Genomic DNA, 11062 nt, shown 5'->3' with positions numbered 1-11062 from the left:
AACAAATAAAGAAGAGGAATGAAGTGAGAAACTTCACCGCTGACAAATTCCAACTAGCCGGCTTACCAGCAAAGACAAAAAGGCATGAAAACTACGTTTCCAAATACAACGTAAAAATAATATTATTAATCTCTTGGAGCATGTTAATATTGAGATTGTACCAATTAGGCTTTGTGGCGAATATCTTGCAAACAAAAGTATGTATGTTTTATAATATATTATTGTATAACATGCATTGCTAATTTTAACGGTTGGATGTGCGCTAAAGAATAGTATGTATGTTTTATACGTGTAGTTTGAAAAATATATATAAGTCAACTAAAATGCAAAGTATCTTATACATCGATGTGCAAATAAGATATGACGCCTAGAGATTAATAGAGGAGGTGATAGTGACGACGACGTTGATGATCTTGCTTGCGGTGCGGACAAGTTGACTAGAACGTGTAATTTAGCAGCTTCCTTTTTAGTGCCAACCTTGCCCGCTAGCTAGGCTGCTTCACTTCCCAGTTTTTTCTTCGGCCTCTTTCAAAATCTCCAGACACTCGAAGCATAGCGCAGAGTATAGTCAAACTATTTGCAGAGCTCTGTCGTTATTGGCATCAGAGATTGGAACCATTGGGCTTGGTTGCCGGTGGATAAGACGACGCCTGCCAGCAGTTTAACAAGGCTTTTATTGTAAGCACGACGATGACAAGGGAAGAGACGAGGATGCCCTCGCCCTTGCTCTTGCCCTTGACGTCAATTGAAGAAGAATTAGAAGCTGCTTTTGATGACGATGATGATGATGAAAGTCTGTTTTCCATTGATTTTAATTTTAACTTCAAGGATAGTTTTAAGGATAGTTTTAAGGAAAAGGAAGAGGCCGTTCCTAATTATTATCACGTAGCTGTTGGGGGGCAGAAGAGCGAGTCTAGCATGGATGCGCTTCTCTGGGCACTGAGTCACACGGCGGTGACTCATGATCATGATCAATCTTCAGTAATACTAGTCCTCGTCCATGTCTTTGCACCGATCCGATACGTTCCTTCTCCTTGTAAGTTCAGTTAATCTAATTCAATTTCTCATCATTATTTGTGTTTGTGTTTGCGCGTGTCTTCGTCAACGCGCCCGCCGGTGAGTTGGAGCAAGGTCAAATTTGGAAGGCTTGTTTGTAAGCCGTTTTGTTCATTAAACCTTTTGGTTTTCTTTTATTGGAAACACGTCGAAATTGTTAGTAAATGTTTAATTGCTCAAGTTTTAGAGATCTTGAAACATTTAAAGATTTTTTGTCAAACAAAATAAAAATCGTTTTTGGTTGTTAAAAAACGAATAGAACATTTATTGAAACAGTCCCAAATTGTAAGAGTCTAATACATTGAACCTGGATGATGTATAGTCTATGTCATGACTCATACTTTTCATCTATATTATCGTATATGCATAATATATATATCTTTTTTCTTTTTATAATTTAGTACAATATAATTTTCAAAGTTGAAGGTACGGGGTTGACATATCTCATAAAGCATATATATAAATTGTACGAGTTGTTGATTTGAGTTGAATCCATCAAAGCCTTACACTAACTACAGGAGTTCAACACAAATTTCAGATTAACCTGATTTTCTAGCTGTAAAGACGATTTGGGATTTGTTTTAACTTTAATCTTTGAAGAAGATTAAAATTTAATAAAAATCTTGTGTTAGATTGAATATTGATTTTAGTCATCTAATATGTACTTAATTCAAATTCATATTATATTTAATAGATATTACATTAAAATTAAAATGTATTATTATACACATTTTAATTATTTTATTTTATTTTATTTCATCTAATTAGTGTACCTAAACGTCCGTATCATTATATATTTTACTAAATTAGTGTACCAAAATATCCATACCTAAATATATTGTAGTGAATTAGTGGAACATAAGAAAATATGCAAAAACATAAGTGTACCGAAAAATTGTGTACCTAAATATATATACTAAACTAGTGTACCGAAATGTCAATACCTAAATATATTATAATAAACTAGTGTACCAAAATGTCTGCACCTAAACATATTATACTAACCTAGTATACCGAAATGTTCGTACCTAAATATATTGTAATGAATTAGTGGTACATAAGAAAATATGCAAAAACATAAGTGTACCAAAAAATCTCTACGAAAATATTTTCTTACAAAAGATACTTACCATAATGGGAATTAAAATTTATAATATTTTCATACAATTTAATTTATGAACACCATAAAATTATAAATAAAAAAGAGAGACATTTAATACATATGCTGAAATTAAATAGAGTCTAGAGACTAAAATCAATTTTTAATCTTGTATAAGACATTTTTTTTAAACTTCATCTTAATTAAGGATTAAAATCTAGTTTTCTATTTTATTTTATTTTTTTGTTTGACAAAAGCTGTAAAGACGATTAACATTAGGGTTATGACTGCATTGAATTAACTAACTGATTTTTTTAACGTATATATATTAATTCATGATTAGTGAGAGATGTTTCTGTTTGTCTTGGTTCTTCTGATATGCAGTAGGAATGCTTCCAAAAAATAGTGTGAATACAATTATGATGGAGAATTGGATGGCCCTAGAAAGAGACAGAAGGAGGAAACTCCTTGACAAATACGTTGATGCCTGCTCATCTGCCAAGGTATTACCAGATTTCCGAAGTACAGACACTCTATGGTTATTTAATTACAAGTTTATTAGTACTAATTAACCTCTGTATGACGATTAATATGATGTTAACGGAACAGGTTAAGACGGAGATTATGCTTATTGAGAGTGATACAGTTGCCAAGGCAATCCTAGAACTTATTCCTACTCAAAACATAAGAAACCTAGTAGTTGGAACCACCAAATCTAGTCTGAGGAAACTGAGGTCCAAGAAAGGGAGTGGAATAGGAAGTCAGATCCTACAAAATGCGCCCGAAACAAGCTGCAATATTAAGATCATATGCAAGGGAAAGGAAGTGATTGATGACACTCTGTTTACTGGCTCGACTTCCTCGCGTAGCAGTAACGCGAACTCCTTGTCCACGCAAGATGAAGACGACCATCAAGAACAACGAATCTCAACAGATTATAATAAACATGAGTACTCGCGTCCTGAAGCGAAATCTCCATCATCTTTAAATGGATACAAGGAAATGTGGTGGGGGAAATCAAAATCTTCACAAATAACAGCTTGATTTTGTTGTGTGATGATTTTGGCATGATGAGATTGGCATGTATATTTTCTGTGAATATGAAAGATAAATCGACATGGCACGCATTGTAAGTTGCACATTTATACATTATACATAAGTTTTGTAACCTAATTCATCTACTTGTATACCTAGCTAGCTACTTCATCATAGATTATAGCAGCTCAGCCTACAATTCCACTCTTAGCGTACTTCACAATTACAAATTTAGTAGCGAACCGCAACGAGTACAGAAAGCTAAGGTTTGTGTAGGATGTTTTGGTTGCTGGCTTTGAGGAGAAGGATGTTTTTTGAGCAATGGTTTGCAAAGAAATTGTTGAAGAAGTTGAAGTGGAAGCCATATTGGTTAAATTAAAGAAATTTCAGATTAGTGTTCAATTTGGCGACCTTGGTTCTTTTGTTCAAATGCTTGTTTTGAAGAGGGGGATTTTTGGACCAAACAAACAAGTTTGGAAGATAAGGTATCTCAATAATCTATTACCCTACATTTCAATATCTATACAAAACTTGGAAGAAAAAATAATATCTTTGACCAAAATTCCAAATGCCCATATATATTTGCTTGTTTTATTTAAGGCAAGGCTTCTTAGTCAAAATAGTCCCGGAGATTTGCATAACACATCACTTTGGTCCCTGAACTTGTCCACCATCCATTATTTTGGTCCTTCCGATAAAAACTCTGTTAAGTGTCCCGGAGCTCTTGGCTGGAAGTTTGGGAAATTTTCAAAGCTTTGTAACACAATCGTTTCTTAACTAAATTCGACCCATAATATATCAAAATGAAGATAGAAAAATATAGAACAACATTATATCTATTTGAAAGCCCAATGGTTGCTGGAGATGGCCGGAAAATAGCCTAAAAGGTGACTGGTTCGCCGGAAAACTGAAAAACTCGTCGGAAACTGGGTGAACTTTAAATGTTCATAACTTCTTTAATACTCAACGAAATCGAGTGATTCAAAAACAAAAATCATACTTCTCAACAGGACAAAGAGAATGGTACCTTTCTCAACGGATAATTCATTATGCTTTGGCCGAAAAACGGCTCAAAAGTGGCTAACTCGAGACCAAGACATCCACCAAGATTTAGCCAGCAAGAAAGGTACCATTCACTTTGTCTCATCGAGAAGTATGATTTTCATTTTGGAATCACTTGATTTCGTTGAGTATTGAGGAAGTTACGAACGTTTAAAGTTTACCCAGTTCTGGCAAGTTTTCCAGTTTTCCCACTGACTAGTCACTTATCAGGCTATTTTCCAGCCATCTTTGGCAACCATTGGGCTTCTAAATAGATACAATCTTGTTCTATACTTTTCTATCTTCATTTTTATATATTATAGGTCGAATTTGGTTAATAAACGATTGAGTTACGAAGTTTTAAAAATTGCCCAAACTTTCGATCAAGAGCTATGGGACACTTAACAGAGTTTTTAACAGAATGACCAAAATAATGGATGGTGGACAATCTCAGGGACCATTTCTATTGATTTTCAATTTCAAGGACCAAAGTGATGTGTTATGCAAATCTCAGGGACCATTTCTATTGATTTTCAATCTCAGGGACCAAAGTCATGTGTTATGCAAATCTTAGAGACCATTTTGGCTAAAAAGCCTTAAGGCAATGCCCCTTCTTCAAGATGTGCTATAGATGATGATTCTCTCCAAGTCCATAAGAAGCAAAGGTATAAACGTAGGGTTTGGGGGAAACTGGTGAACCGGAACAGACCGGTCTAAATCAATTGCTTGTTGAGGAAAAATAGTTAAAAGAGAAAATTAGAATCCCCTACAGTTTTTCTATATCATTTAAATTAAACATATGTGCCTTTTTAAAATTTGATTAAAGTGTTTTGACCAATAGTCACCTCAAGCTAAATTACATGTCATTATTATATTTTTTTTAAATTAAAACAAATTTTGAATTTATCATTTTATCTACATGATGTAATTTTCCTTATTTAGTGGAGATATTAGTAATTAAACTATATTTTCTCTTCTTTCATATATGTTTTTTCGATAACAGTTTTTTTTTTTTTTTTTTTTTTGTGTTATGCAAACATTTAATATTATTTCTTTTTCCAAAGGTTGTTTTTCTTTCAAATAGTTGGTTATCAACATACAAGCTTCGTGTAATTTTTTCAATTTTTTTGTGAAATTATATATATATATTGTTTGCTGTTTTTTTAAGTATAGTTGTTGACGATTTATTATTAGTTACAATACATTACGTATATATTATTTGCTGGTACGTTTGAATTTACAAAAATCATTAATTGGTACGTTTATTTGCAATTTTGGTACATTTGATTTGATACATATTGTTAATATTGGTACATTATTTTTATTTTGGTACGTTTATATTATTCTCAATCCTATTTTCTCTTAACATACTAAAAGAAAAACTTATTTTGGTACGTTTGATTTTGTGGGATTTAAAAATATTTTAAACTATTTTGGAAAGAAAATATCTTAAATCGTAGATAATTATTGCTAAATTGTAGCATTATTGTGAAAATAAATTGAATCTAACCAACTTTTTTTTTTTTTTTTTTACAATTATCTCTGAAGGAAGAGAGTGTAATCAAAATGCTAGATTATAGGAAATTTGTTACGATATAATGTGCATATAGCACCAAAATTATGACAAAAAAATGTTTAATCAAATCACTAAAAGACATGGATGTTTGATCTAAAAAATTCAAAACTGAGGCGCCTATATCAAAAGATCCCTAGTTAAAACCTCCAAAAGCAAAACCAGACTAGCTAAACATTGTAGAAGCTTATGATTCTGTGAGAGAAAGGATAAAGGTAGAGAGAGAGAGATAGAGGATTCTAGAAAGAGAAGTGTATTGATTGAATGAATTGATCTTACCGTCTGAAAGAATACAATATCATATAAATAGGTACAATTAGCTTAACAGCTAAGTAAAGTAAAACCTTCATGCTTTGTCCTAGCATGAAATACAAGATTGAAGGCCAGTGCAATTGCACTTTTATTATCACAGAAAATCGCAGGAGTTTTGAGAAGAGGAAAGGAAAGATTCTGCAATACTTGACAAACCTAACTAAGTTCAGCAGCTGTATCAGCTATAGACCTGTACTCGGCTTCAGTAGACGATCAATAGAGCCATCGGGTTTATGTTTGAGTCGAAAGACCCACTTGCAACCAACCAAGTTCAAATGAGACTGAAACGGAACCAATTCCCAAGTGTCTGTGGATTTCAATGCTTGAAACTCATCCTTCATAGCTTGCATCCAGTTGGGATTTTTTGAAGCTTGTAAAAAGGTTGTAGGTGTGGAAGGAAGACAAGCAATAGAATCAACAGAGGCTGGAAGGGAATGTTTTGTAGCTGTGAAGACCTTTGGTTTGTGAATTCCAGCCTTTGCTCTCGTAATCATAGGGTGCGAATTAGGTAGAGCAGGGGCAGGTACAGTAACAGATGGCAAACAGGGAGGGGACTGATGAGAAGTAGCAGTTGTGGACGCATTACTGTCAGGTACAGAAGAGGCTTGATGTGGTGATGAACCAGCAGGACTAGTAAGCTGTGAAGTACTCGGTGAAGTGCTTGTTGAAGAGGAAACAGGAATAGTGACAGTAATAGGAGAAGAGCTGAGAGGTGAAGTACGCTGGGGTAAAGTAGAGGCAGAGAACAAGCCTTGCTTAAAAGGGAACAGGTGTTCATCAAAAGTAACATGCCGTGAGATATACACTTTGTTAGCCACAGGATCAAAGCAGCGATAGCCACAATGATTGAGACTATAGCCGAGGAAAACACACAACTTGCTCTTCGGATCAAGTTTAGTTGACGAATAGGGCTGCAGCCATGGGTAGCACGCACAACCAAAGGCTTTGAGAGTGTGATACTGAGGGACAACATTGAAAAGCTTTTCCCAAGGGCTATTAGAAGATGCTTGAGGAGGCAGTCTATTTATAATGTAGGCAGCCGTCTGAAAAGCCTCAACCCAGAATTTTGGTGCCATTCCACTCTGAAAGAGAAGAGTCCGACCCATTTCAACAACATGCATGTGCTTCATTTCTGCACAGCCGTTTTGTTCAGGTGTATGCGGACAACTTAACTGATGTGTAATACCCTGTTCATTGAGAAAAGTCTGAAAATTCTTGCTTAAGAACTCACCCCCTGAATCTGACCTGAGACATTGGATCTTGCAAGAAAAGAAATTTGTAACTTTGAGAACAAAAGTCTTGAAAGTGGAGTAAACATCGGACTTATAAACCATAGGATAAAGCCAGCTGTATTTAGTGTAGTCATCTACCAAAATGAGGTAATACTTGAAACCAGTACATGAAAGAGTGGGAGAATGACCCCAAACATCTGTATGCAGTAAGTGAAAAGGCCTAGTGGAAGTACAAGGCAAAGTAGAAAATGGTAATCTAGATGCCTTCCCTATCTTACAATCAGGACAAATGGACCCTGAATTGACAGAACCAATAACAGGTAGCTGATGTTTATGGACAACATTATGTAAAACTAAGCTCGATGGGTGACCGAGTCTTTTATGCCAGAGATGAACATCTGCCTTAGCTATCATCAATGCCGTAGGCGAGAGAGCAATTCCTGAGGTTTTATTGGATGCAGTCCAGTAGAAAGGATATAAGCCGCCTTCACAGAGGCCCTGGAAAAGCATCTTCCCAGTTCTTAGGTCCTTGATATAGAACCCAAAAGGATCAAAAGTTAGAGAAGCCCAATTGTCATAGACAAATTTGTAAACTGATAACAGATTATGGGATGCTTTGGGAACCAACAACACATCATTGAGCTTAAATGTAGCATTGGAAGTACGAATTAAGGCAGATCCAGTACGAGAAATATACAGACCTTTACCATTACCAACAAACAGCTGATCACTGCCATTGTAGGGAATTGCAGAATTAAGAGATGATGGATCAGGTGTCACATGATGAGAGGCTCCACTATCAGTCAACCAATAGCTCGGTGGAGGAGAAGACGCAGCCGTCATGCCAACATGAGGTCCATGATTTGATCTTTGAGATGCAAACTGAATGAGCTTCTCACAGTTGAGAGCTTCATGACCAAATTTGAGACATAATTGGCACTGAAGAGAGCGGCCAGAAAAGGAATTGTTGAAATGCTGACCAGAGAATGTGGATCTGGAATTAGGACCAGGACCAAGAAGACTGCCAGAAGTGTTGTTGTAATGACGATTGCCTCCAAAATTGCGATTCGAATTGTAGCGATTTTTGTTCTGAAATCGACCACGGGAATTACCTCTGAAATTGTTGGAACCAGAAAAACCAGGTTGAGCCGTATAAGCATGAAACGGTGCTGAAGAAGAAGACGGTTCTCTGGTTTTGCGTTTCTGAAGAGAAATCTCTTTACTCGGGAGTAATCCATGCAGCTCATCAGGATTGACAAAGTCGGATCGTGTTTCAATAGAATCAATAAATGAGTCATACTCAGTGGAGAGACCAGAAAGAATGTAGGCCACAAGATCTGAGTCAGAAATCGGTTCGCCAGCCGCGGCAAGTTTATCAGAGATTTCCTGAAGAGAGTTGAGGTAATCAGTCATTGAAGAGTCTCTTTTTTGGATAGTCTGAATCTTCGAACGAAGGCTGTGAATGTGAGTACGAGATGCACAAGAAAACCGACGTTCGAGAGAGTGTCAGAGAGATCTGGAATCGTCCATGCCAACCGTCAATGGAAGGAGATCTTCAGATAATGTTGAATTAATCCAAATCATCAGGATTTGATCACGATCGCACCAAGTCTCAAATGCGGGATTAGAAACTTGAGATCCAGACGAATCAGTCACAAATGGAGGAGGACACACATCAGTTCCATTGACAAGCCCTAAAAGCTTGAATCGTTTTAGAACAGGAAGAAAGAGACTACGCCAAGTGATGTAGTTGTGGCGAGTGAGCTTCGTTGCAACCATGCCAGTGATATTCTGAACAGTGATCGAAGAAAGAGACGGATTGGACGCATTGGGCGCGACATTAGAACCAGAAGAACCAGCCGGAGAAGAAGGATCCGCAGAATTCACACTAGTCGCCATCAGAGAAGCAAGATTGGAGAAGAAATTTTAAGAAATTGAAGAAGTTCAGGCAGATAAGATCTGTTTGGGAGAAGAGAAAGGGTGAGAAAATTCAAGAAGACGGAAGCGGTGGATCTAGGTCGTTAGACACCGGCTTTGATACCATGTAGAAGCTTATGATTCTGTGAGAGAAAGGATAAAGGTAGAGAGAGAGAGAGAGAGAGAGAGAGGATTCTAGAAAGAGAAGTGTATTGATTGAATGAATTGATCTTACCGTCTGAAAGAATACAATATCATATAAATAGGTACAATTAGCTTAACAACTAAGTAAAGTAAAACCTTTAATTACATATAGGTTCTATTATATTCCTAACAAACATGGCTCAATTCACAATTCTTAACTAGTTGAATGTGAACCACAACGAGTTAAAACAAATTGAACCAAACAAACCGTTGAATCTCTCATCATAAAACTTTTCATGTTGTGGCAGTTTGGCCTCATCATAAGCTTCTTAAAATTCATGCTAGACGTTTCAGAAACGTTTGAGCCATTGGAAAATTGTGATAATTGAGGCCAGAATTTGGTCCTTGCCAATAATTTTTCTTCGGTTTTTTTAGTTTGCAGCTTAAAAATTCAATGGAAGGTGCTCATATGGCTTAATAAAAGATTTGACCAGTTCCAAAATCCTTGTAACATTTTCCTCATTTGTCCACACAAAAAGAAAAATTATTTTAGTTACATGATTCATATAATTTCACATGGAAGAGAATACATTAAACAAAGGGAAAACACAAGTTACACAAGAGAGCAAATAAATTATGTTGTACCTAGACTCCTGCTAAACCTTTAGAACCAGGAAGGTTGATCCACTCAATCTGCAGCACGATTTCGCCACACTCGACGTTTCGCAGTTTGAGAATCATGTCCTGAACAATCTTGCCATTTTCCCAAACGCAACAGCTCTCGGTGGAGAGGCAGTTGGTCCTGTTGGGCTGAACTTTCTTGAGGGCGCAGCCCTTCGGGAGGGCGTCCGCGTCTAACCCCATCTTCAGACACTCGACGTAGGGTTTGATGTCTATGTCTGCATCACCCATCTTGTCGTCCACGGTTAACGTGTCTTTGTCGTACACTTGTAGATGGATCGGTTCTTCCAAGTTGGTGATCGAAAGCGTCAGCTCCTCGTTCCACTCAGGGTTGCAGTTCCTTTTTATCACTTTCGTCTTCAGTTTCTGCGATCCCATGGTGAGCGTCAGGTAGGGATCACTCGTCTTGACGTCGCGGATGGCAAGGTTGACTCCTCGCTTGATACGAAGCCTGAGAAGTCCGAGGATGTTGTTCATCGTAATTTATCGAAACAATAACGATAATAACTTTCTGGTTTTTCTAGTTCTGGATTATTAGATATGTAGGAGGATGCATGGAATGGAAAAAATGTGGGCTGAGGAACTCAGGTATATAAAATGATAAGACGGTCACTTTTTGAAGGGCAAGGAAGTGGTGCAAATGTCAATAGGGCAACCATTCACAGAAAGACCACACAATAACCGATCACCACTCAATCGACTTTAGGGATGGAAGTGGTCCGCCGCCCTTGTCGCTTTGCCACCCCTAATTTATGTGAGGCACTATTGGGTTTTGGATAGGACCGGGCTATGGTTTTGTGTACACTTGGGTTTGGATTGACCCATCCACCTTTTCAATTGGATCACGGGCCTGGGTCGGCTCGGTTGGGGGAAACAATATAGGCTTAAAGGGATCACACGACCCTTCTCAAGTTGCAGTTTTGTATTAAGAAATAGAGTGGTTCGTTGTACACTCAAGTTTTGTTACAGTCA

The 11062-nt window shown here is 37.0% G+C and overlaps 2 protein-coding genes across 2 annotated transcripts; one reads left to right on the top strand and one right to left on the bottom strand.

Annotated features, from left to right (window-relative positions):
- Positions 1-299: 299 nt before the first annotated feature.
- On the top strand, positions 300-3366 carry LOC114820756 (U-box domain-containing protein 37-like). The gene is made up of 3 exons (XM_029092023.2): positions 300-1036; positions 2540-2658; positions 2765-3366. Exons 1-3 carry the CDS (start codon positions 691-693, stop codon positions 3197-3199), a joined length of 900 nt encoding a protein of 299 aa, XP_028947856.1. The 5' UTR covers positions 300-690; the 3' UTR covers positions 3200-3366.
- Positions 3367-9903: 6537 nt separating this feature from the next.
- LOC103421781 (protein C2-DOMAIN ABA-RELATED 7-like) lies at positions 9904-10805 on the bottom strand. The gene has a single exon (XM_008359825.4). The coding sequence runs from the start codon at positions 10565-10567 to the stop codon at positions 10055-10057; it is 513 nt and encodes a 170-aa protein (XP_008358047.1). The 5' UTR covers positions 10568-10805; the 3' UTR covers positions 9904-10054.
- Between the last annotated feature and the right edge of the window lie 257 nt (positions 10806-11062).

This window comes from Malus domestica, chromosome 13, assembly GCF_042453785.1.
Source record: "Malus domestica chromosome 13, GDT2T_hap1".
NCBI lineage: Eukaryota > Viridiplantae > Streptophyta > Magnoliopsida > Rosales > Rosaceae > Malus > Malus domestica.
Note: the sequence above shows the minus strand (reverse complement) of the source record. Positions and strands in the feature narration are given on the sequence as shown.